Genomic DNA, 22995 nt, shown 5'->3' with positions numbered 1-22995 from the left:
CTGGACCATTGAGCTTCGTGCTCCATTTATATTGAGATTATAAATGGTACTGTAAAAATAAACAAATAAACTAATTCAAATCATTTAATATGCTTTGTGTAATTGTGAGAAAAGTACCAAAAGATTCAAGGAATAGACATGAATAAAAATAAAATAAAATAAAGCATCTATATAAGAGATTTAAAATATTTAATTGCTAAAAAATACAGAGCCTCCAAAGACGTATGACATTTTATAACAGTGAGTCTCGGCACAGACAGAGAGGACAGTTACCTGTAGTGATGTTGAGTTCAGTGATCTGAATGTCACTTATTCCGAAGGGTAAACTGAGGTTCTTCAGAAGAGTTCTCAGCTGATTAAGCACGGCTGCGTCCAATGTGTCAATCTCAATCTCAACCACGTATTCAGTGGAAGGTGGCGCTGTAAACAACATTATTTGGAATGAAATGGCATTAACCCTAGCTTCCAACAGTATTGGTGCAGTTTGCATTTGGACCAAACACTTCAGGAATCTCAGCACATTCGTCGATTTCTCCATTAAAGAAAAAAAATAAATGAACAGACCTTTTAATCATGATCTGAAAGCATCATGTTTTATAAACATACTATGTCTTCATGACTTAAATCAGGGCTTCTTAACCTATTTCACGGTGCAACCCATTTTTGGGGTTAAAAGTCCCAAGGGGGTCCTGATCCCCAGGTTAAGAAACCCTGATTGAAACAGTCAAACGCTTACCACAGCCTGTATGCTATTGCATCTGAATCACAATCTGTGGGATTTGGAAACACTACAGAAAACAAACTAAACAATAATGCATAGTATTTTTTGGTGGAAAAAGCAAAAAGAGAGAAATTACCTAAAGTGATTTCTGTAACCAGTTCCCCATACTGCACAAGGGGATTAATTAGGCTCTTACAAGAATTTACTTTATTGTTACATGTAAAATGAAAAATTGCACTTGATATTTAAAAAGCAAATATTTACATGTACAAATTCAATTCTACTTCTCCCCTGGTCAATGCTTTTTGAAAAAAGGCTACTGGGGCATCAATAAATGTGCATAGAGGCATAGAATGTGCAGAATTTATCGTCAATCTCTGTAAATTTTCTGGTGTACTGTTTGGTCTTTTGCACAGATTTAGAACAGGCTCTACACATGCTTTGATAAGTTTGAGTAATAAAAAAAGTGCTACAAGTCTAGATAAGACAGATTGTAAGCTGACTGAATGGGTACAGATGCTGTTACTTACCTGGAGTGGGACATACAGTGATATCTATAAAACAACAACAAAAAAAAACAATTACACAAATAATTACATTAAGATTAAACTCCAATAAAATGTAATAATTCAGTCAACAATTAATCATTCGTTTTCATTCATCACTGCACTGTCTCGCTTTTTAAATTGGTCAAAAACCTCAAACTTCTACCAAGCAAACAGACAATTTTAGATATTTCAAAGTTACAAGTAACTGATATTCTATCTTGTATTCCAAAACAATCTAGTTCTACACCAATGCCCAATTACAAATAGTGTTTAAGGCAAAGCACAACCAAAAAAAATAAACTAAAATAAAAAAGGAAGTTGTTTGGCGTGATCATTTTTATATTAAAGATAATACATACTAGTCAGCTCTGTCATTGGTTGGCAGAACTGTCCATCAACCGGAACAGCTTTGATGCATCCACATGTGACGTTATTAATGTTGTCACAGGGTCCATATGCTGCGCACTTGTTACACGGCCAGAAATACTGATCCTCACACAGGCACTGGTATCCGGTATTATTCAAAAGACAGACTGTGAATAAACAGAAACACACAAAGCTCTTAAACGACAACAAAACTGGACCATTGAGCTTCGTGCTCCATTTATATTGAGATTATAAATGGTACTGTAAAAATAAACAAATAAACTAATTCAAATCATTTAATATGCTTTGTGTAATTGTGAGAAAAGTACCAAAAGATTCAAGGAATAGACATGAATAAAAATAAAATAAAATAAAGCATCTATATAAGAGATTTAAAATATTTAATTGCTAAAAAATACAGAGCCTCCAAAGACGTATGACATTTTATAACAGTGAGTCTCGGCACAGACAGAGAGGACAGTTACCTGTAGTGATGTTGAGTTCAGTGATCTGAATGTCACTTATTCCGAAGGGTAAACTGAGGTTCTTCAGAAGAGTTCTCAGCTGATTAAGCACGGCTGCGTCCAATGTGTCAATCTCAATCTCAACCACGTATTCAGTGGAAGGTGGCGCTGTAAACAACATTATTTGGAATGAAATGGCATTAACCCTAGCTTCCAACAGTATTGGTGCAGTTTGCATTTGGACCAAACACTTCAGGAATCTCAGCACATTCGTCGATTTCTCCATTAAAGAAAAAAAATAAATGAACAGACCTTTTAATCATGATCTGCAAGCATCATGTTTTATAAACATACTATGCCTTCATGACTTATATCAGGGCTTCTTAACCTATTTCACGGTGCAACCCATTTTTGGGGTTAAAAGTCCCAAGGGGGTCCTGATCCCCAGGTTAAGAAACCCTGATTGAAACAGTCAAACGCTTACCACAGCCTGTATGCTATTGCATCTGAATCACAATCTGTGGGATTTGGAAACACTACAGAAAACAAACTAAACAATAATGCATAGTATTTTTAGGTGGAAAAAGCAAAAAGAGAGAAATTACCTAAAGTGATTTCTGTAACCAGTTCCCCATACTGCACAAGGGGATTAATTAAGCTCTTACAAGAATTTACTTTATTGTTACATGTAAAATGAAAAATTGCACTTGATATTTAAAAAGTAAATATTTACATGTACAAATTCAATTCTACTTCTCCCCTGGTCAATGCTTTTTGAAAAAAGGCTACTGGGGCATCAGTACATGTGCATAGAGGCATAGAATGTGCAGAATTTATCGTCAATCTCTGTAAATTTTCTGGTGTACTGTTTGGTCTTTTGCACAGATTTAGAACAGGCTCTACACATGCTTTGATAAGTTTGAGTAATAAAAAAAGTGCTACAAGTCTAGATAAGATAGATTGTAAGCTGACTGAATGGGTACAGATGCTGTTACTTACCTGGAGTGGGACATACAGTGATATCTATAAAACAACAACAAAAAAAAAACAATTACACAAATAATTACATTAAGATTAAACTCCAATAAAATGTAATAATTCAGTCAACAATTAATCATTCGTTTTCATTCATCACTGCACTGTCTCGCTTTTTAAATTGGTCAAAAACCTCAAACTTCTACCAAGCAAACAGACAATTTTAGATATTTCAAAGTTACAAGTAACTGATATTCTATCTTGTATTCCAAAACAATCTAGTTCTACACCAATGCCCAATTACAAATAGTGTTTAAGGCAAAGCACAACCAAAAAAAATAAACTAAAATAAAAAAGGAAGTTGTTTGGCGTGATCATTTTTATATTAAAGATAATACATACTAGTCAGCTCTGTCATTGGTTGGCAGAACTGTCCATCAACTGGAACAGCTTTGATGCATCCACATGTGACGTTATTAATGTTGTCACAGGGTCCATATGCTGCGCACTTGTTACACGGCCAGAAATACTGATCCTCACACCGGCACTGGTATCCGGTATTATTCAAAAGACACACTGTGAATAAACAGAAACACACAAAGCTCTTAAACGACAACAAAACTGGACCATTGAGCTTCGTGCTCCATTTATATTGAGATTATAAATGGTACTGTAAAATTAAACAAATAAACTAATTCAAATCATTTAATATGCTTTGTGTAATTGTGAGAAAAGTACCAAAAGATTCAAGGAATAGACATGAATAAAAATAAAATAAAGCATCTATATAAGATATTTAAAATATTTAATTGCTAAAAAATACAGAGCTTCCAAAGACGTATGACATTTTATAACAGTGAGTCTCGGCACAGACAGAGAGGACAGTTACCTGTAGTGATGTTGAGTTCAGTGATCTGAATGTCACTTATTCCGAAGGGTAAACTGAGGTTCTTCAGAAGAGTTCTCAGCTGATTAAGCACTGCTGCGTCCAATGTGTCAATCTCAATCTCAACCACGTATTCAGTGGAAGGTGGCGCTGTAAATAACATTATTTGGAATGAAATGGCATTAACCCTAGCTTCCAACAGTATTGGTGCAGTTTGCATTTGGACCAAACACTTCAGGAATCTCAGCACATTCGTCGATTTCTCCATTAAAGAAAAAAAATAAATGAACAGACCTTTTAATCATGATCTGCAAGCATCATGTTTTATAAACATACTATGCCTTCATGACTTATATCAGGGCTTCTTAACCTATTTCACGGTGCAACCCATTTTTGGGGTTAGCAGTCCCAAGAGGGTCCTGATCCCCAGGTTAAGAAACCCTGATTTAAATAGTCAAACGCTCACCACAGCCTGTATGCTATTGCATCTGAATCACAATCTGTGGGATTTGGAAACACTACAGAAAACAAACTAAACAATAATGTATAGTATTTTTTGGCAGAAAAAACAACAAAAGCAAAAAGAGAGAAATGACCTAAAGTGATTTCTGTAACCAGTTCCCCATACTGCACAAGGGGATTAATTGAGCTATTACAAGAATTTACCTAATTGTTACATGTAAAATGAAAAATTGCACTTGATATTTAAAAAGTAAATATTTACATGTACAAATTCAATTCTACTTCTCCCCTGGCCAATGCTTTTTGAAAAAAAGGCTACTGGGGCATCAATAAATGTGCATAGAGGCATAGAATGTGGAGAATTTATCTTCAATCACTGTAAATTTTCTGGTGTACTGTTTGGTCTTTTGCACAGATTTAGAACAGGCTCTACACATGCTTTGATTAGTCTGAGTAATGAAAAGAAGTGCTACAAGTCTAGATAAGATAGATTGTAAGCTGACTGAATGGGTACAGATGCTGTTACTTACCTGGAGTGGGACATACAGTGATATCTATAAAACAACAAAATAATAAAACACAATTACACAAAAAATTACATTAAGATTAAACTCCAATAAAATGTAATAACTCAGTCAACAATTAATCATTCTTTTTCACTGATCACTGCACTGTCTCGCTTTTTAAATTGGTCAAAACACTCAAACTTCTACCAAGCAAACAGACAATTTTAGACATTTCGAAGTTACAAGTAACTGATATTCTATCTTGTATTCCAAAACAATCTAGTTCTACACCAATGCCCAATTACAAATAGTGTTTAAGGCAAAGCACAACCAAAAAAATAAACTAAAATAAAAAAGGAAGTTGTTTGGCGTGATCATTTCTATTTTAAAGATAATACATACTAGTCAGCTCTGTCATTGGTTGGCAGAACTGTCCATCAACTGGAACAGCTTTGATGCATCCACATGTGACGTTATTAACGTTGTCACAGGGTCCATATGCTGCGCACTTGTTACACGGCCAGAAATACTGATCCTCACACCGGCACTGGTATCCAGTATTATTCAAAAGACACACTGTGAATAAACAGAAACACACAAAGCTCTTAAATGACGACAAAACTGGACCATTGAGCTTCGTGCTCCATTTATATTGAGATTATAAATGGTACTGTAAAAATAAACAAATAAACTAATTCAAATCATTTAATATGCTTTGTGTAATTGTGAGAAAAGTACCAAAAGATTCAAGGAATAGACATGAATAAAAATAAAATAAAATAAAGCATCTATATAAGAGATTTAAAATATTTAATTGCTAAAAAATACAGAGCCTCCAAAGACGTATGACATTTTATAACAGTGAGTCTCGGCACAGACAGAGAGGACAGTTACCTGTAGTGATGTTGAGTTCAGTGATCTGAATGTCACTTATTCCGAAGGGTAAACTGAGGTTCTTCAGAAGAGTTCTCAGCTGATTAAGCACGGCTGCGTCCAATGTGTCAATCTCAATCTCAACCACGTATTCAGTGGGAGGTGGTGCTGTAAATAACATTATTTGGAATGAAATGGCATTAACCCTAGCTTCCAACAGTATTGGTGCAGTTTGCATTTGGACCAAACACTTCAGGAATCTCAGCACATTCGTCGATTTCTCCATTAAAGAAAAAAAATAAATGAACAGACCTTTTAATCATGATCTGAAAGCATCATGTTTTATAAACATACTATGTCTTTATGACTTAAATCAGGGCTTTTTAACCTATTTCACGGTGCAACCCATTTTTGGGGTTAAAAGTCCCAAGGGGGTCCTGATCCCCAGGTTAAGAAACCCTGATTGAAACAGTCAAACGCTCACCACAGCCTGTATGCTATTGCATCTGAATCACAATCTGTGGGATTTGGAAACACTACAGAAAACAAACTAAACAATAATGCATAGTATTTTTTGGTGGAAAAAGCAAAAAGAGAGAAATTACCTAAAGTGATTTCTGTAACCAGTTCCCCATACTGCACAAGGGGATTAATTAGGCTCTTACAAGAATTTACTTTATTGTTACATGTAAAATGAAAAATTGCACTTGATATTTAAAAAGTAAATATTTACATGTACAAATTCAATTCTACTTCTCCCCTGGCCAATGCTTTTTGAAAAAAAGGCTACTGGGGCATCAATAAATGTGCATAGAGGCATAGAATGTGGAGAATTTATCTTCAATCACTGTAAATTTTCTGGTGTACTGTTTGGTCTTTTGCACAGATTTGGAACAGGCTCTACACATGCTTTGATTAGTCTGAGTAATGAAAAGAAGTGCTACAAGTCTAGATAAGATAGATTGTAAGCTGACTGAATGGGTACAGATGCTGTTACTTACCTGGAGTGGGACATACAGTGATATCTATAAAACAACAAAATAATAAAACACAATTACACAAAAAATTACATTAAGATTAAACTCCAATAAAATGTAATAACTCAGTCAACAATTAATCATTCTTTTTCACTGATCACTGCACTGTCTCGCTTTTTAAATTGGTCAAAACACTCAAACTTCTACCAAGCAAACAGACAATTTTAGACATTTCGAAGTTACAAGTAACTGATATTCTATCTTGTATTCCAAAACAATCTAGTTCTACACCAATGCCCAATTACAAATAGTGTTTAAGGCAAAGCACAACCAAAAAAATAAACTAAAATAAAAAAGGAAGTTGTTTGGCGTGATCATTTCTATTTTAAAGATAATACATACTAGTCAGCTCTGTCATTGGTTGGCAGAACTGTCCATCAACTGGAACAGCTTTGATGCATCCACATGTGACGTTATTAACGTTGTCACAGGGTCCATATGCTGCGCACTTGTTACACGGCCAGAAATACTGATCCTCACACCGGCACTGGTATCCAGTATTATTCAAAAGACACACTGTGAATAAACAGAAACACACAAAGCTCTTAAATGACGACAAAACTGGACCATTGAGCTTCGTGCTCCATTTATATTGAGATTATAAATGGTACTGTAAAAATAAACAAATAAACTAATTCAAATCATTTAATATGCTTTGTGTAATTGTGAGAAAAGTACCAAAAGATTCAAGGAATAGACATGAATAAAAATAAAATAAAATAAAGCATCTATATAAGAGATTTAAAATATTTAATTGCTAAAAAATACAGAGCCTCCAAAGACGTATGACATTTTATAACAGTGAGTCTCGGCACAGACAGAGAGGACAGTTACCTGTAGTGATGTTGAGTTCAGTGATCTGAATGTCACTTATTCCGAAGGGTAAACTGAGGTTCTTCAGAAGAGTTCTCAGCTGATTAAGCACGGCTGCGTCCAATGTGTCAATCTCAATCTCAACCACGTATTCAGTGGGAGGTGGCGCTGTAAACAACATTATTTGGAATGAAATGGCATTAACCCTAGCTTCCAACAGTATTGGTGCAGTTTGCATTTGGACCAAACACTTCAGGAATCTCAGCACATTCGTCGATTTCTCCATTAAAGAAAAAAAATAAATGAACAGACCTTTTAATCATGATCTGAAAGCATCATGTTTTATAAACATACTATGTCTTTATGACTTAAATCAGGGCTTTTTAACCTATTTCACGGTGCAACCCATTTTTGGGGTTAAAAGTCCCAAGGGGGTCCTGATCCCCAGGTTAAGAAACCCTGATTGAAACAGTCAAACGCTCACCACAGCCTGTATACTATTGCATCTGAATCACAATCTGTGGGATTTGGAAACACTACAGAAAACAAACTAAACAATAATGTATAGTATTTTTTGGCGGAAAAAACAACAAAAGCAAAAAGAGAGAAATGACCTAAAGTGATTTCTGTAACCACTTCCCCATACTGCACAAGGGGATTAATTAGGCTCTTACAAGAATTTACTTTATTGTTACATGTAAAATGAAAAATTGCACTTGATATTTAAAAAGTAAATATTTACATGTACAAATTCAATTCTACTTCTCCCCTGGCCAATGCTTTTTGAAAAAAGGCTACTGGGGCATCAATACATGTGCATAGAGGCATAGAATGTGCAGAATTTATCGTCAATCTCTGTAAATTTTCTGGTGTACTGTTTGGTCTTTTGCACAGATTTAGAACAGGCTCTACACATGCTTTGATAAGTTTGAGTAATAAAAAAAGTGCTACAAGTCTAGATAAGATAGATTGTAAGCTGACTGAATGGGTACAGATGCTGTTACTTACCTGGAGTGGGACATACAGTGATATCTATAAAACAACAACAAAAAAAAAAAACAATTACACAAATAATTACATTAAGATTAAACTCCAATAAAATGTAATAATTCAGTCAACAATTAATCATTCGTTTTCATTCATCACTGCACTGTCTCGCTTTTTAAATTGGTCAAAAACCTCAAACTTCTACCAAGCAAACAGACAATTGTAGATATTTCAAAGTTACAAGTAACTGATATTCTATCTTGTATTCCAAAACAATCTAGTTCTACACCAATGCCCAATTACAAATAGTGTTTAAGGCAAAGCACAACCAAAAAAAATAAACTAAAATAAAAAAGGAAGTTGTTTGGCGTGATCATTTTTATATTAAAGATAATACATACTAGTCAGCTCTGTCATTGGTTGGCAGAACTGTCCATCAACTGGAACAGCTTTGATGCATCCACATGTGACGTTATTAACGTTGTCACAGGGTCCATATGCTGCGCACTTGTTACACGGCCAGAAATACTGATCCTCACACCGGCACTGGTATCCAGTATTATTCAAAAGACACACTGTGAATAAACAGAAACACACAAAGCTCTTAAACGACAACAAAACTGGACCATTGAGCTTCATGCTCCATTTATATTGAGATTATAAATGGTACTGTAAAAATAAGCAAACAAATAAACTAATTCAAATCATTTAATATGCTTTGTGTAATTGTGAGAAAAGTACCAAAAGATTCAAGGAATAGACATAAATAAAAATAAAATAAAGCATCTATATAAGATATTTAAAATATTTAATTGCTAAAAAATACAGAGCTTCCAAAGACGTATGACATTTTATAACAGTGAGTCTCGGCACAGACAGAGAGGACAGTTACCTGTAGTGATGTTGAGTTCAGTGATCTGAATGTCACTTATTCCGAAGGGTAAACTGAGGTTCTTCAGAAGAGTTCTCAGCTGATTAAGCACGGCTGCGTCCAATGTGTCAATCTCAATCTCAACCACGTATTCAGTGGAAGGTGGCGCTGTAAATAACATTATTTGGAATGAAATGGCATTAACCCTAGCTTCCAACAGTATTGGTGCAGTTTGCATTTGGACCAAACACTTCAGGAATCTCAGCACATTCGTCGATTTCTCCATTAAAGAAAAAAAATAAATGAACAGACCTTTTAATCATGATCTGCAAGCATCATGTTTTATAAACATACTATGTCTTTATGACTTAAATCAGGGCTTTTTAACCTATTTCACGGTGCAACCCATTTTTGGGGTTAAAAGTCCCAAGGGGGTCCTGATCCCCAGGTTAAGAAACCCTGATTGAAACAGTCAAACGCTTACCACAGCCTGTATGCTATTGCATCTGAATCACAATCTGTGGGATTTGGAAACACTACAGAAAACAAACTAAACAATAATGCATAGTATTTTTTGGTGGAAAAAGCAAAAAGAGAGAAATTACCTAAAGTGATTTCTGTAACCAGTTCCCCATACTGCACAAGGGGATTAATTAGGCTCTTACAAGAATTTACTTTATTGTTACATGTAAAATGAAAAATTGCACTTTATATTTAAAAGGTAAATATTTACATGTACAAATTCAATTCTACTTCTCCCCTGGTCAATGCTTTTTGAAAAAAGGCTACTGGGGCATCAATACATGTGCATAGAGGCATAGAATGTGCAGAATTTATCGTCAATCTCTGTAAATTTTCTGGTGTACTGTTTGGTCTTTTGCACAGATTTAGAACAGGCTCTACACATGCTTTGATAAGTTTGAGTAATAAAAAAAGTGCTACAAGTCTAGATAAGATAGATTGTAAGCTGACTGAATGGGTACAGATGCTGTTACTTACCTGGAGTGGGACATACAGTGATATCTATAAAACAACAACAAAAAAAAAACAATTACACAAATAATTACATTAAGATTAAACTCCAATAAAATGTAATAATTCAGTCAACAATTAATCATTCGTTTTCATTCATCACTGCACTGTCTCGCTTTTTAAATTGGTCAAAAACCTCAAACTTCTACCAAGCAAACAGACAATTTTAGATATTTCAAAGTTACAAGTAACTGATATTCTATCTTGTATTCCAAAACAATCTAGTTCTACACCAATGCCCAATTACAAATAGTGTTTAAGGCAAAGCACAACCAAAAAAAATAAACTAAAATAAAAAAGGAAGTTGTTTGGCGTGATCATTTTTATATTAAAGATAATACATACTAGTCAGCTCTGTCATTGGTTGGCAGAACTGTCCATCAACTGGAACAGCTTTGATGCATCCACATGTGACGTTATTAATGTTGTCACAGGGTCCATATGCTGCGCACTTGTTACACGGCCAGAAATACTGATCCTCACACCGGCACTGGTATCCGGTATTATTCAAAAGACACACTGTGAATAAACAGAAACACACAAAGCTCTTAAACGACGACAAAACTGGACCATTGAGCTTCGTGCTCCATTTATATTGAGATTATAAATGGTACTGTAAAATTAAACAAATAAACTAATTCAAATCATTTAATATGCTTTGTGTAATTGTGAGAAAAGTACCAAAAGATTCAAGGAATAGACATAAATAAAAATAAAATAAAGCATCTATATAAGATATTTAAAATATTTAATTGCTAAAAAATACAGAGCCTCCAAAGACGTATGACATTTTATAACAGTGAGTCTCGGCACAGACAGAGAGGACAGTTACCTGTAGTGATGTTGAGTTCAGTGATCTGAATGTCACTTATTCCGAAGGGTAAACTGAGGTTCTTCAGAAGAGTTCTCAGCTGATTAAGCACGGCTGCGTCCAATGTGTCAATCTCAATCTCAACCACGTATTCAGTGGAAGGTGGCGCTGTAAATAACATTATTTGGAATGAAATGGCATTAACCCTAGCTTCCAACAGTATTGGTGCAGTTTGCATTTGGACCAAACACTTCAGGAATCTCAGCACATTCGTCGATTTCTCCATTAAAGAAAAAAAATAAATGAACAGACCTTTTAATCATGATCTGAAAGCATCATGTTTTATAAACATACTATGCCTTCATGACTTATATCAGGGCTTCTTAACCTATTTCACGGTGCAACCCATTTTTGGGGTTAGCAGTCCCAAGAGGGTCCTGATCCCCAGGTTAAGAAACCCTGATTTAAATAGTCAAACGCTCACCACAGCCTGTATGCTATTGCATCTGAATCACAATCTGTGGGATTTGGAAACACTACAGAAAACAAACTAAACAATAATGTATAGTATTTTTTGGCAGAAAAAACAACAAAAGCAAAAAGAGAGAAATGACCTAAAGTGATTTCTGTAACCAGTTCCCCATACTGCACAAGGGGATTAATTGAGCTATTACAAGAATTTACCTAATTGTTACATGTAAAATGAAAAATTGCACTTGATATTTAAAAAGTAAATATTTACATGTACAAATTCAATTCTACTTCTCCCCTGGTCAATGCTTTTTGAAAAAAGGCTACTGGGGCATCAATACATGTGCATAGAGGCATAGAATGTGGAGAATTTATCATCAATCACTGTAAATTTTCTGGTGTACTGTTTGGTCTTTTGCACAGATTTAGAACAGGCTCTACACATGCTTTGATTAGTCTGAGTAATAAAAAGAAGTGCTACAAGTCTAGATAAGATAGATTGTAAGCTGACTGAATGGGTACAGATGCTGTTACTTACCTGGAGTGGGACATACAGTGATATCTATAAAACAACAAAATAATAAAACACAATTACACAAAAAATTACATTAAGATTAAACTCCAATAAAATGTAATAATTCAGTCAACAATTAATCATTCTTTTTCACTGATCACTGCACTGTCTCGCTTTTTAAATTGGTCAAAACACTCAAACTTCTACCAAGCAAACAGACAATTTTAGACATTTCGAAGTTACAAGTAACTGACATTCTATCTTGTATTCCAAAAAAATCTAGTTCTACACCAATGCCCAATTACAAATAGTGTTTAAGGCAAAGCACAACCAAAAAAATAAACTAAAATAAAAAAGGAAGTTGTTTGGCGTGATCATTTTTATATTAAAGATAATACATACTAGTCAGCTCTGTCATTGGTTGGCAGAACTGTCCATCAACTGGAACAGCTTTGATGCATCCACATGTGACGTTATTAATGTTGTCACAGGGTCCATATGCTGCGCACTTGTTACACGGCCAGAAATACTGATCCTCACACCGGCACTGGTATCCAGTATTATTCAAAAGACACACTGTGAATAAACAGAAACACACAAAGCTCTTAAATGACGACAAAACTGGACCATTGAGCTTCGTGCTCCATTTATATTGAGATTATAAATGGTACTGTAAAATTAAACAAACAAATAAACTAATTCAAATCATTTAATATGCTTTGTGTAATTGTGAGAAAAGTACCAAAAGATTCAAGGAATAGACATGAATAAAAATAAAATAAAATAAAGCATCTATATAAGAGATTTAAAATATTTAATTGCTAAAAAATACAGAGCCTCCAAAGACGTATGACATTTTATAACAGTGAGTCTCGGCACAGACAGAGAGGACAGTTACCTGTAGTGATGTTGAGTTCAGTGATCTGAATGTCACTTATTCCGAAGGGTAAACTGAGGTTCTTCAGAAGAGTTCTCAGCTGATTAAGCACGGCTGCGTCCAATGTGTCAATCTCAATCTCAACCACGTATTCAGTGGGAGGTGGCGCTGTAAACAACATTATTTGGAATGAAATGGCATTAACCCTAGCTTCCAACAGTATTGGTGCAGTTTGCATTTGGACCAAACACTTCAGGAATCTCAGCACATTCGTCGATTTCTCCATTAAAGAAAAAAAATAAATGAACAGACCTTTTAATCATGATCTGAAAGCATCATGTTTTATAAACATACTATGTCTTTATGACTTAAATCAGGGCTTTTTAACCTATTTCACGGTGCAACCCATTTTTGGGGTTAAAAGTCCCAAGGGGGTCCTGATCCCCAGGTTAAGAAACCCTGATTGAAACAGTCAAACGCTCACCACAGCCTGTATACTATTGCATCTGAATCACAATCTGTGGGATTTGGAAACACTACAGAAAACAAACTAAACAATAATGTATAGTATTTTTTGGCGGAAAAAACAACAAAAGCAAAAAGAGAGAAATGACCTAAAGTGATTTCTGTAACCACTTCCCCATACTGCACAAGGGGATTAATTAGGCTCTTACAAGAATTTACTTTATTGTTACATGTAAAATGAAAAATTGCACTTGATATTTAAAAAGTAAATATTTACATGTACAAATTCAATTCTACTTCTCCCCTGGCCAATGCTTTTTGAAAAAAGGCTACTGGGGCATCAATACATGTGCATAGAGGCATAGAATGTGCAGAATTTATCGTCAATCTCTGTAAATTTTCTGGTGTACTGTTTGGTCTTTTGCACAGATTTAGAACAGGCTCTACACATGCTTTGATAAGTTTGAGTAATAAAAAAAGTGCTACAAGTCTAGATAAGATAGATTGTAAGCTGACTGAATGGGTACAGATGCTGTTACTTACCTGGAGTGGGACATACAGTGATATCTATAAAACAACAACAAAAAAAAAAAACAATTACACAAATAATTACATTAAGATTAAACTCCAATAAAATGTAATAATTCAGTCAACAATTAATCATTCGTTTTCATTCATCACTGCACTGTCTCGCTTTTTAAATTGGTCAAAAACCTCAAACTTCTACCAAGCAAACAGACAATTGTAGATATTTCAAAGTTACAAGTAACTGATATTCTATCTTGTATTCCAAAACAATCTAGTTCTACACCAATGCCCAATTACAAATAGTGTTTAAGGCAAAGCACAACCAAAAAAAATAAACTAAAATAAAAAAGGAAGTTGTTTGGCGTGATCATTTTTATATTAAAGATAATACATACTAGTCAGCTCTGTCATTGGTTGGCAGAACTGTCCATCAACTGGAACAGCTTTGATGCATCCACATGTGACGTTATTAACGTTGTCACAGGGTCCATATGCTGCGCACTTGTTACACGGCCAGAAATACTGATCCTCACACCGGCACTGGTATCCAGTATTATTCAAAAGACACACTGTGAATAAACAGAAACACACAAAGCTCTTAAACGACAACAAAACTGGACCATTGAGCTTCATGCTCCATTTATATTGAGATTATAAATGGTACTGTAAAAATAAACAAATAAACTAATTCAAATCATTTAATATGCTTTGTGTAATTGTGAGAAAAGTACCAAAAGATTCAAGGAATAGACATAAATAAAAATAAAATAAAGCATCTATATAAGATATTTAAAATATTTAATTGCTAAAAAATACAGAGCTTCCAAAGACGTATGACATTTTATAACAGTGAGTCTCGGCACAGACAGAGAGGACAGTTACCTGTAGTGATGTTGAGTTCAGTGATCTGAATGTCACTTATTCCGAAGGGTAAACTGAGGTTCTTCAGAAGAGTTCTCAGCTGATTAAGCACGGCTGCGTCCAATGTGTCAATCTCAATCTCAACCACGTATTCAGTGGAAGGTGGCGCTGTAAATAACATTATTTGGAATGAAATGGCATTAACCCTAGCTTCCAACAGTATTGGTGCAGTTTGCATTTGGACCAAACACTTCAGGAATCTCAGCACATTCGTCGATTTCTCCATTAAAGAAAAAAAATAAATGAACAGACCTTTTAATCATGATCTGCAAGCATCATGTTTTATAAACATACTATGCCTTCATGACTTAAATCAGGGCTTCTTAACCTATTTCAGGGTGCAACCCATTTTTGGGGTTAAAAGTCCCAAGGGGGTCCTGATCCCCAGGTTAAGAAACCCTGATTTAAATAGTCAAACGCTCACCACAGCCTGTATGCTATTGCATCTGAATCACAATCTGTGGGATTTGGAAACACTACAGAAAACAAACTAAACAATAATGTATAGTATTTTTTGGCGGAAAAAACAACAAAAGCAAAAAGAGAGAAATGACCTAAAGTGATTTCTGTAACCACTTCCCCATACTGCACAAGGGGATTAATTAGGCTCTTACAAGAATTTACTTTATTGTTACATGTAAAATGAAAAATTACACTTTATATTTAAAAGGTAAATATTTACATGTACAAATTCAATTCTACCTCTCCCCTGGCCAATGCTTTTTGAAAAAAGGCTACTGGGGCATCAATAAATGTGCATAGAGGCATAGAATGTGGAGAATTTATCATCAATCACTGTAAATTTTCTGGTGTACTGTTTGGTCTTTTGCACAGATTTAGAACAGGCTCTACACATGCTTTGATAAGTTTGAGTAATAAAAAAAAGTGCTACAAGTCTAGATAAGATAGATTGTAAGCTGAATGAATGGGTACAGACGCTGTTACTTACCTGGAGTGGGACATACAGTGATATCTATAAAACAACAACAACAAAAAACACAATTACACAAAAAATTACATTAAAATTAAACTCCAATAAAATGTAATAACTCAGTCAACAATTAATCATTCTTTTTCATTCATCACTGCACTGTCTCGCTTTTTAAATTGGTCAAAACACTCAAACTTCTACCAAGCAAACAGACAATTTTAGATATTTCAAAGTTACAAGTAACTGGCATTCTATCTTGTATTCCATAAACAATCTAGTTCTACACCAATGCCCAATTACAAATAGTGTTTAAGGCAAAGCACTACCAAAAAAAATAAACTAAAATAAAAAAGGAAGTTGTTTGGCGTGATCATTTTTATATTAAAGATAATACATACTAGTCAGCTCTGTCATTGGTTGGCAGAACTGTCCATCAACTGGAACAGCTTTGATGCATCCACATGTGACGTTATTAACGTTGTCACAGGGTCCATATGCTGCGCACTTGTTACACGGCCAGAAATACTGATCCTCACACCGGCACTGGTATCCAGTATTATTCAAAAGACACACTGTGAATAAACAGAAACACACAAAGCTCTTAAACGACAACAAAACTGGACCATTGAGCTTCATGCTCCATTTATATTGAGATTATAAATGGTACTGTAAAAATAAGCAAACAAATAAACTAATTCAAATCATTTAATATGCTTTGTGTAATTGTGAGAAAAGTACCAAAAGATTCAAGGAATAGACATAAATAAAAATAAAATTAAAAATAAAGCATCTATATAAGAGATCTAAAATATTTAATTGCTAAAAAATACAGAGCCTCCAAAGACGTATGACATTTTATAACAGTGAGTCTCGGCACAGACAGAGAGGACAGTTACCTGTAGTGATGTTGAGTTCAGTGATCTGAATGTCACTTATTCCGAAGGGTAAACTGAGGTTCTTCAGAAGAGTTCTCAGCTGATTAAGCACGGCTGCGTCCAATGTGTCAATCTCAATCTCAACCACGTATTCAGTGGAAGGTGGCGCTGTAAATAACATTATTTGGAATGAAATGGCATTAACCCTAGCTTCCAACAGTATTGGTGCAGTTTGCATTTGGACCAAACACTTCAGGAATCTCAGCACATTCGTCGATTTCTCCATTAAAGAAAAAAAATAAATGAACAGACCTTTTAATCATGATCTGAAAGCATCATGTTTTATAAACATACTATGTCTTCATGACTTAAATCAGGGCTTCTTAACCTATTTCACGGTGCAACCCATTTTTGGGATTAAAAGTCCCAAGGGGGTCCTGATCCCCAGGTTAAGAAACCCTGATTAAAATAGTCAAACGCTCACCACAGCCTGTATGCTACTGCATCTGAATCACAATCTGTGGGATTTGGAAACACTACAGAAAACAAACTAAACAATAATGTATAGTATTTTTTGGCAGAAAAAACAACAAAAGCAAAAAGAAAGAAATTACCTAAATTGATTTCTGTAACCACTTCCCCATACTGCACAAGGGGATTAATTAAGCTCTTACAAGAATTTACTTTATTGTTACATGTAAAATGAAAAATTGCACTTGATATTTAAAAAGTAAATATTTACATGTACAAATTCAATTCTACTTCTCCCCTGGCCAATGCTTTTTGAAAAAAGGCTACTGGGGCATCAATACATGTGCATAAAGGCACAGAATGTGGAGAATTTATCATCAATCACTGTAAATTTTCTGGTGTACTGTTTGGTCTGTTGCACAGATTTAGAACAGGCTCTACACATGCTTTGATAAGTTTGAGTAATAAAAAAAAAAAAGTGCTACAAGTCTAGATAAGACAGATTGCAAGCTGACTGAATGGGTACAGATGCTGTTACTTACCTGGAGTGGGACATACAGTGATATCTATAAAATAACAACAAAAAAATAATAAAACACAATTACACAAAAAATTACATTAAGATTAAACTCCAATAAAATGTAATAACTCAGTCAACAATTAATCATTCTTTTTCACTGATCACTGCACTGTCTCGCTTTTTAAATTGGTCAAAAATCTCAAACTTCTACCAAGCAAACAGACAATTGTAGATATTTCAAAGTTACAAGTAACTGATATTCTATCTTGTATTCCAAAAAAATCTAGTTCTACACCAATGCCCAATTACAAATAGTGTTTAAGGCAAAGCACTACCAAAAAAAAAAAAAACTAAAATTAATAAAAGGAAGTTGTTTGGCGTGATCATTTCCATATTAAAGAGAATACATACTAGTCAGCTCTGTCATTGGTTGGCAGAACTGTCCATCAACTGGAACAGCTTTGATGCATCCACATGTGACGTTATTAACGTTGTCACAGGGTCCATATGCTGCGCACTTGTTACACGGCCAGAAATACTGATCCTCACACCGGCACTGGTATCCGGTATTATTCAAAAGACACACTGTGAATAAACAGAAACACACAAAGCTCTTAAACGACAACAAAACTGGACCATTGAGCTTCGTGCTCCATTTATATTGAGATTATAAATGGTACTGTAAAATTAAACAAACAAATAAACTAATTCAAATCATTTAATATGCTTTGTGTAATTGTGAGAAAAGTACCAAAAGATTCAAGGAATAGACATAAATAAAAATAAAATTAAAAATAAAGCATCTATATAAGAGATTTACAATATTTAATTGCTAAAAAATACAGAGCCTCCAAAGACGTATGACATTTTATAACAGTGAGTCTCGGCACAGACAGAGAGGACAGTTACCTGTAGTGATGTTGAGTTCAGTGATCTGAAAGTCACTTATTCCGAAGGGTAAACTGAGGTTCTTCAGAAGAGTTCTCAGCTGATTAAGCACTGCTGCGTCCAATGTGTCAATCTCAATCTCAACCACGTATTCAGTGGGAGATGGTGCTGTAAACACTATTATTTGGAATGAAATGACATAAACCTGACTAAAGAGACTCAGCACCACAACTCAGACTAACTCTTCTTTCATGAATATAAAGGAGGAATATTTTGAATCACCAGAATCCTGCATTTCTCATGACCTTGAAATATTCCTATGCCATTTTGGTAGTTTCTAGTACATACAATGAACACATATAACCAAAGCACAATTAAGCATTAAACATAGTGTTTTTAGCGATTTAAATTATATGTTTAGATGTACTTTAAGCCAAAATCTCAGTCTTTTTTTGCTCTGCATAAATTTCAATCAACAGCATTTCTCTAACATCTCCACTTCAAGAAATACAATAATAGTAAACTCTTGTCCCTCTCAAATTTTCTTTCATAAAGTCCACACACTACACCATAAAGGTGGACTAATAACTTTGAGGAATTGTCATTTACCTGGTGGTGATGGAGTTGGGCATGTTGTCATGTCTACAAAATAAAAATGAGACAGTCATTAAGGAATTAATTGAAAAGTATCTTCAACCCCTGAAAATCATTAGTAATGCACACTAGTAATGACCATTATATAGCTTTGCCAGTTGCCTGTTTAAGTTACCTGTTCAACGTAATTTTTACTAGGACTCTGCTTGGTGGTTTAACCTTGCACTGCCCACGTGATTTCATTTGAGATAGAATCTGATGTACTCTAATGGCATTTTCAAGTCAGACACAAGTAGGTCAAACCATGCACGCTGATGGGCTTCTAGAAATAATGTGTAGCAGTGTGTACTGTGTATTCTCACTGTATTAATGTCACAGATAAACTATTCCATTTGTTTCGCATTTGCTTCTCTGCTGGCAGCTTGAACTCCTCTGTGCTGCTGCTGCACAAGTGGCTCTCTGATAGTAACGCTATTGGGACTAATTTGCATGCGGTCACGGCAAATTATGAACACATCGTTCAAGGTTTACATTAGGTTTTATCAAGATGTGTTAAATGTACATGGATGTAACCACTCTTGTCATTATGCTTTAATCAAACTGACCTGTAAGAGTGGTGCTTTGTGTTTATGATGCATCATAAAACAGCTGCTCTTGAGTGAATGTCTTGAAAACAATCAATCTTCCAAATAACAGACTAACTAACTAAGGACTTGAGAAAAGCATTGGCAGACAAAAACTTTCAATTTCACTTATCAAATCACATTTTTCAAGACCCAAGAGTGGTCAAGACTTGTGATGAAAAAGATTAAACCATGTGACGAAAGTGTGTCTTTTTTCATGTTATTATTCATACTTACTAGTCAGCTCTTTCGACGGTTGACAGAACTGTCCATCATTTGGAAAACCACTGATGCATCCACATGTGTCACCAGAGATGTTGTCACAGCGTCCATATTTTGTGCACTTGTCACATGGCCAGAAATACTGATCCTCACACTGGCACTGGTATCCAGTATTATTCAAAAGACACACTGCAGAAATTCAGAAACAAAGCAAACTAACTCAGGGGAAGAAACATGCGTGTTAGATATTTCTTGTTATCAAGCAGCATTTTCAACATTTCAAACTACAGTCATCAGATTTAATTTAATTTAATTACTGCATCCAGAATGGTGAAGATGGCAAAGATGGAACAAAATGATTTCTGCCTTTACAGTAACCTCACTGTCGTGTTCCATTAAACCCATTACATTCAATTAAGAAAAGTTAATGTATGCACAGCTCTACACTGACAAACTGAACAACAATGGCTAGTCAGCTTTGCAGTTCTAGAAGGGGCTGCATATAGAGATTAGGATCGTGAAGTCAGCCTAAGTGAACAACGCAAGTCACTGTGGGATTTTAGGACATGGTCGCTAACTACGGTAGAGACTGAGTAAAGTTAGTGAGGTGCACCTGCGGTGGTGTTTATGTTGTCTTACATTTCAAACATGGCGAAAGCTTGCTGTATTATCAACTGCCATAATCGTCCTCACGACCGGCATGGAAAATGTAGCGCTGACCACACACTATAAGACTTTGAGAAGAATTTGTAAAGACTTCTAAAGACTAAAGTCTGACACCCTCTCACATCTAAAGACAATGTCACAGTTTTTTAGTCACGGACTATGATTTTGCTAAGATTGGGGATCTTGCAGGGTCATTATTTGCAAGACTGCAACTACAGTTTTGAGTTTATCTCCCATCATGCACCTGGTGGAAATTTACAAGCAGATAAAGCCTTTCCTTCCACTATATAGTGATACAGATGTGAAAATACAATGGCTCGACATGTAAAGATCGGGGGCTCAGCCCAGTTCACTGTAGAACTGTATATTCTGGCAGATCATCACCCAGATTTTTTAATTAACCTGTAAAATGTGCATTTATTTTTTTATTTAACATAAAGATTTACACATAGGGCAGTCATGGGCTGGAGTTTAGGGAACCAGTTTTGTGACCGGAAGGTCGCCAGTTCGATCCCCTGAGCTGACAGTACGTGACTGAAGTGCCCTTGAGCAATGCACCTAACCCCCAACTGCTCCCCGGGCGCCGTGGATAGGGCTGCCCACCGCTCCGGGCAAGTGTGCTCACTGCCCCCTAGTGTGTGTGTTCACTAGTGTGTATGTGGTGTTTCACACTATTCAACAAAACATGCAGTGATTCAGCATTCTTAGTTGGGTGTTATGAGCAAACCATAAGGAACAAATTAAGAAAAAAAAAGAAAAAAAAAAACATTTCCTTACATCACTGTTACAGGCTTAGTGAACCTGAAATACTACAACAGCTAGTTTACATTTTTAAGTTAATATGACTATTGTTTTAAAGGGGAGCAGATTTGCCCCCTTTTTTTTTTAAGAGAGATTTCAGGCACTCACACACTAATTTTCTCCCTCTCGCTCTATCGCATCACTGTTTGCATGAGCCAAAACTTAAAACTTACAATGATATTAAACACGGTTGATTTTGTCGTAGCGTCAAGACGAGAAAAAGACTGATTTAAGACAGCCATATCCTGACCACCTCACACTAAAGGATCGAGTTGATGCGAGCGCGACGCAATTCCAGCAAGACTCTCATGATTTTATTCCGACACTGGATATTAGTAAGGCCGGCATTACACCAAACGACTTTTCAAGCGATTTCACTGTCGCAGACAAATATCCAGCGTCGGAATAAAATCATCAGTCTTTTTCTCGTCTTGACGCTACGACAAAATGAACCGTGTTTAATATAATTCTAAGTTTTAAGTCTTGGCTCATGCAAATACTGATGAAATACTGTCTTTGCAAATTCATAGTCTGTGACTAAAAACTGTGACACTGTCTTTAGATGTGAGAGGGTGTCTTTCGTCTTTCAAAAGTCTGTTCAAAGTCTTCTAGTGTGTGATTAGCATGAGGTCGACATAATGCAAATGGAGTGCGTTTTTTCAGCTTTCCAGCTTGGGAGCAAAACAGTGGAACTCAGGTCGAACTCGTCTGATATCTGATTCCTATCAGCACCTCCGTGAACAATTCTGCTTTGGCTCGTTTCTCTAGAATGCAGCAATTCACACCAAGCCACCCTGAAATGCAAATAAAACAGGTAAAAGAAGTGGCCGTGTAACTTTTAAGTATTGACATGTATGAGAGCTACAAACAAGACAGGAAAACACATCTGGAAATCTTACTGGCGGTAGCTCGTTAAGATCACCCGTCCACTCTGTGTTCTACGACGGCGTTTTAGGGTCACTGTTAATAAAAATAAAAATAGTAGACTTCGAGAATAAAGTCGTAATATTTGGAGGATAAAGTGGGCTAACTGTAGGGGAGCTGCCATAACGCGTTGAGGTCTCGGTTGCTGTACTGGCGCCAGAGTTCCACTCACTCCTGTCTGCTTGTGGATCGATCATTTTGATTATCATTCTCATTGTCTGTGAAACTACGTCTTCTTTGAATGGCACGGAGATGTAGCCCCAATAGCCGTGTAGTCAACACTGCCTGCGATTCTCCTTCAACAAAACAGACAGACAGCTTCCGAGTCCGCCTGGCTCTTTATTCTAAATAA

General features: G+C 35.6%; 1 protein-coding gene across 1 annotated transcript in view; it reads right to left on the bottom strand.

Moving 5' to 3' along the window:
* Positions 1–22995, bottom strand: part of adgrf6 (adhesion G protein-coupled receptor F6) — a 228232-nt gene that overhangs the window by 172422 nt on the left and 32815 nt on the right. Inside the window, exons 11-43 of the mRNA XM_036582596.1 lie at positions 20268–20441; positions 19423–19455; positions 18835–18990; positions 18337–18510; positions 17948–17971; positions 16956–17102; positions 16458–16631; positions 16078–16101; positions 15090–15236; positions 14603–14776; positions 14223–14246; positions 13236–13382; positions 12740–12913; positions 12362–12385; positions 11374–11520; positions 10887–11060; positions 10509–10532; positions 9531–9677; positions 9040–9213; positions 8660–8683; positions 7673–7819; positions 7181–7354; positions 6803–6826; positions 5823–5969; positions 5331–5504; positions 4953–4976; positions 3964–4110; positions 3477–3650; positions 3099–3122; positions 2121–2267; positions 1629–1802; positions 1252–1275; positions 274–420 (exon numbers count right to left, since the gene is read on the bottom strand). Of these exons, the coding sequence (XP_036438489.1) occupies positions 274–420; positions 1252–1275; positions 1629–1802; positions 2121–2267; positions 3099–3122; positions 3477–3650; positions 3964–4110; positions 4953–4976; positions 5331–5504; positions 5823–5969; positions 6803–6826; positions 7181–7354; positions 7673–7819; positions 8660–8683; positions 9040–9213; positions 9531–9677; positions 10509–10532; positions 10887–11060; positions 11374–11520; positions 12362–12385; positions 12740–12913; positions 13236–13382; positions 14223–14246; positions 14603–14776; positions 15090–15236; positions 16078–16101; positions 16458–16631; positions 16956–17102; positions 17948–17971; positions 18337–18510; positions 18835–18990; positions 19423–19455; positions 20268–20441 (3813 nt within the window). The remainder of the gene's footprint in view (positions 1–273; positions 421–1251; positions 1276–1628; positions 1803–2120; positions 2268–3098; positions 3123–3476; positions 3651–3963; positions 4111–4952; positions 4977–5330; positions 5505–5822; positions 5970–6802; positions 6827–7180; positions 7355–7672; positions 7820–8659; positions 8684–9039; positions 9214–9530; positions 9678–10508; positions 10533–10886; positions 11061–11373; positions 11521–12361; positions 12386–12739; positions 12914–13235; positions 13383–14222; positions 14247–14602; positions 14777–15089; positions 15237–16077; positions 16102–16457; positions 16632–16955; positions 17103–17947; positions 17972–18336; positions 18511–18834; positions 18991–19422; positions 19456–20267; positions 20442–22995) is intronic.

The sequence above is a fragment of the Colossoma macropomum genome, unplaced genomic scaffold (genome assembly GCF_904425465.1).
Source record: "Colossoma macropomum unplaced genomic scaffold, Colossoma_macropomum, whole genome shotgun sequence".
Classification (NCBI taxonomy): domain Eukaryota; kingdom Metazoa; phylum Chordata; class Actinopteri; order Characiformes; family Serrasalmidae; genus Colossoma; species Colossoma macropomum.
This window is presented reverse-complemented; position numbering and strand designations above follow the sequence as displayed.